This window comes from Orbicella franksi, chromosome 13 (assembly GCF_964199315.1).
Source record: "Orbicella franksi chromosome 13, jaOrbFran1.1, whole genome shotgun sequence".
In the NCBI taxonomy this organism is placed as follows: Eukaryota; Metazoa; Cnidaria; class Anthozoa; order Scleractinia; family Merulinidae; genus Orbicella; species Orbicella franksi.
In genome coordinates this window covers 5505075-5508343 of record NC_138157.1, presented here as the reverse complement: position 1 = coordinate 5508343, position 3269 = coordinate 5505075, and the positions used below count along the sequence as shown (strand labels likewise).

Sequence of the window (3269 nt, the reverse complement as noted above, 5' to 3'; positions counted from 1 at the left end):
ATCTTTGTAAACGGCTGTGCGTGAAACAATTCGAACTATTTTGGACTTATATTGGCTAAGAATGACCGCTATGCCTTTTATTTATAACCTATTATTAATAAAAAATTAAAACTGCAATTTAATTAGGTCAATTTTACACCAACTAATCATCAAATGATGCATGCATACAAAAAAAAACAGAGGTATTGCTCTATGCCGCAATGTATTCCCGCGCGGAGGGGGAGGGGGGTGGGGGGGAGACTCTCACATAAAAAAGACGGGGGTGTTCGTCATACCTTTTAGGGGTTAAAAACGCGGTTTGGTTCCTCTTCGGGTGTTCCGCCTCAAAAGGTCCACAGCGGTAACTATTGCGGTACCTTTTAGGGTACTGAGCCGAAAAAAATATGACAGAATAATTTGTTGTTTTAGAATTGGTACTTCTGAGAGGTGAAAAAAAAAAAAAAAAAAAATAGCCACGCCCACTAACAAGATTTTGGTACCTCTTAGAGGTTCTTATCAAAATAACTGACGAGTAACTCTGTCCTTTTTATATGGGAGTACCCCTCCCCCCATAAATATATTTTGCTGTTTTAAATAAAACATGTGCAGTAGAAGCTGTTGAGAACAAAATTAAGGGAAACGTAAAACGCAGTGTGATACTTGCGCGTCGTAGTCGAGTGTTTCCTACATTTCGTAGCTGTTCACGAAATTAATGACTGGATTGTTTAATGATAGTAATACATGACTTTGGCTTCATTATATTAGGTTTGTTTTCACGCGTAAAACAGTACGACAGAAACAAATAGAAAGTGATTTTCAGTGTTTTACGGTGTACTCCGAAAGCACTGATTACTTTGAGCGGATGCGATACAGAGCGCGTACGATCCAAACTATGTTGCACATATAAAATTAAACAAAATCCTATCTCAAATGGTCTTTTTCCTCCAGCCTTAGGATGCCTTTATACACAGGTGCAAGTCACAGAATAATTTTCGTCAATCTTCTAGTAAGTCACTATCTAGTAATGTGAATGAGCCAGGAAGCCTGACAATCTGCCTTTGTAGGATTTCTAACCGCCTATCAACCGCTCGAGGTTTTCTATCTTGCTTGTCTTCATACCTGGATCTCTTTTCTGCCGCTATGAACGGCGTTCCGCTGAAATCAGGGGAATTACTTTCTAGGACCTCATCTTTGATCCTCATCTGTTTCTGGAGCGTGCACATGTAGTCGGCGAGCAGCACTGATTTCTTATTGGCTCGCTTGTTACTCTTCTGTGATTGGCTGAGCACTTTCTCTCTTATCAGTTTTTGCAACTTGCCGGCACTTAATGAACTGGGTTTCTCCTCAACCATGGCATTGTGCTCCTCAGTTGGAGGCATCAATGTCTTTTCCCTTATATTTGCTCTCGTGATACTGTCGCTATCTTGGACATAACTATCCCTGCGATCTGAAGCTTGTAAATCCGTTCTGTTTCCACGCCTTGCAGTTGTTTGTGGCCGAAATCTCAACGGCAGAAGGACTTTGTTCTTGACAGCACAAACCCACCTTTTAGCACCATTTTCTCCAAAGGCTTTACCCGAGGAGTTTGGTGTTTTTTCTGAAGTAACTCTCGCAAATTCGTGGCCGTTTTCTCTCGTTTTCGTATCGTTTACTTCGTCGGAGGTCTCCTCTACTGCATCAATTCGCGCAGAAATCTTCTCAAATGTTCCTTTTCGATTTTCCTTCAATTCTTCACAAGGAAGCACCTTATAACCTTTAGAGTGCTCCAATTCCTCTGTTTCGCTATCTTTATAATCACTCAGGTTTGCTGCTTCATGAACCACGTTGTTTACTCTGGGTATTGCTAACCTTCGTTTCACATTATTTCTAGATTCTTTTGGAATAATACTAGACACTTTCTTTACCTTATCTTGCACTGACGGAACAACCTTATGTTTGCTACCATTTGTCAGAAATACTTTATAAGTGCTGTCGCGCAGGTCCCAACCAGCTTCTTTTGTCGACAAGCTCTTTGCAGCCAGCTCGACTTCTACAGAACTTGAATTATACCGATATTTCCAGCCGGATGTTATATACGCACCACTTATTTTGGTTTCATCTGTGCTGTGAAAGAAAAAAAGAAATGATATATCACTTCGTTCTTTAATGACAAGTTAACGTACACTCAATGGGTCAATAAAGTATCAGTATGCAAGTGCGTCTTGACATGCCTTGAGGTCTCTTAGCCCTGTCTAAGCCAATATAAATTTTATTTTAATTCCGTTAAGAGAAATAAACGTTGATGATGACGATTCGTCCATAATTTAAGGAACTGAATTATTTCGCTGGAAACCATTTGTAAGGAGTCAAAGTCCATATTTTCCACGCAGTTACTGCAGTTATCTCATGGACAAGACAGAACTGACTGAATAATGCAAGACAAGACAACGTTTGTTTGCATATCCGTACTGTTCAACTGATAAACTGGACAGTGAGATAAGTGTGGACGCTGAGTTCAAAGACGACGTAAGGAATATTGCTTGTGGGTACGATCCAAACTTTGGTGCATTTTGCATTGGTTTTGTCAGTTTTTCTCCAGATTCCAATCCAAGAAGTCCCTGACCAGTCTGATCTCCCTGACCAACACTGTTCTCCCTTAGTGTTCCCAGTTAGCCACCTAGCTAAATACCCCCGACACTTCAATGAAGTTGATAATAATGATGATGATGACAATCCAAATTTCATCTCAGCGGTGATCATCACAGCTTAAATTGTGAACCTTGTAAACTTCACGTACCTATGTCTCGGCTTTCCGTTGTAATTTAAACTTCCCTTCACCATGTTTATCCTGGTGTACACACCCACCATGTCTTCCAGCTGCATTTCTCTTTGTTTCACGCCTTCTTGTCGCTTCTGGTCTTTGGTTTTCAAACGCATAGTTTGTCGTTTGAGAATCTCGCGTTCGACTGCTCGAGGAATAACGGAGCCCTCCTTGGATTGCAGGTTAGGTCGCAAAGCAGGACTGTTTCCATGATCTCTAGTGCTCTGGGGTGCAAGGGGCCGGCGTATGCTCTTTATCTCACGACAGTCACTCTCAGCTTGCATTCCGCGCGTGGAAGCGAGGCGATTTGTATCACCAGCAATTATGCTTCCCGAAGGGGACAAACCTGTAGAGGATTTGGTACGTAAGGTCAGTTTCAATTCCAATGCTCTTCTCTGTATTCTATGCAGTTCTTGTAAAATTCGTTTTGAGAAATTTTAAGGTCGGATATAGGTCTTTACTAGCGTTCCTGGTTTTGGTACATAGTTAT

The 3269-nt window shown here is 41.2% G+C and overlaps 1 protein-coding gene across 1 annotated transcript; it reads right to left on the bottom strand.

The window, feature by feature from the left end:
- Positions 1 to 436: 436 nt before the first annotated feature.
- Positions 437 to 3063, bottom strand: LOC145465322 (uncharacterized). The gene is made up of 2 exons (XM_081449101.1): positions 2756 to 3063; positions 437 to 2082 (listed from the first exon to the last, which is right to left on the bottom strand). The coding sequence occupies exons 1-2, from the start codon at positions 3061 to 3063 to the stop codon at positions 975 to 977; spliced, it is 1416 nt and encodes a 471-aa protein (XP_081305227.1). The 3' UTR covers positions 437 to 974.
- Between the last annotated feature and the right edge of the window lie 206 nt (positions 3064 to 3269).

Bases quoted from the DNA above. Each gene is read 5' to 3' on its own strand.
- LOC145465322 (XM_081449101.1), bottom strand. From the start codon at position 3,063: ATGCAAGCTGAGAGTGACTGTCGTGAGATAAAGAGCATACGCCGGCCC. The intron at 2,083-2,755 runs GTACGTGAAGTT...TTTCTTTCACAG, and splicing joins AACGGAAAGCCGAGACATAG to CACAGATGAAACCAAAATAA.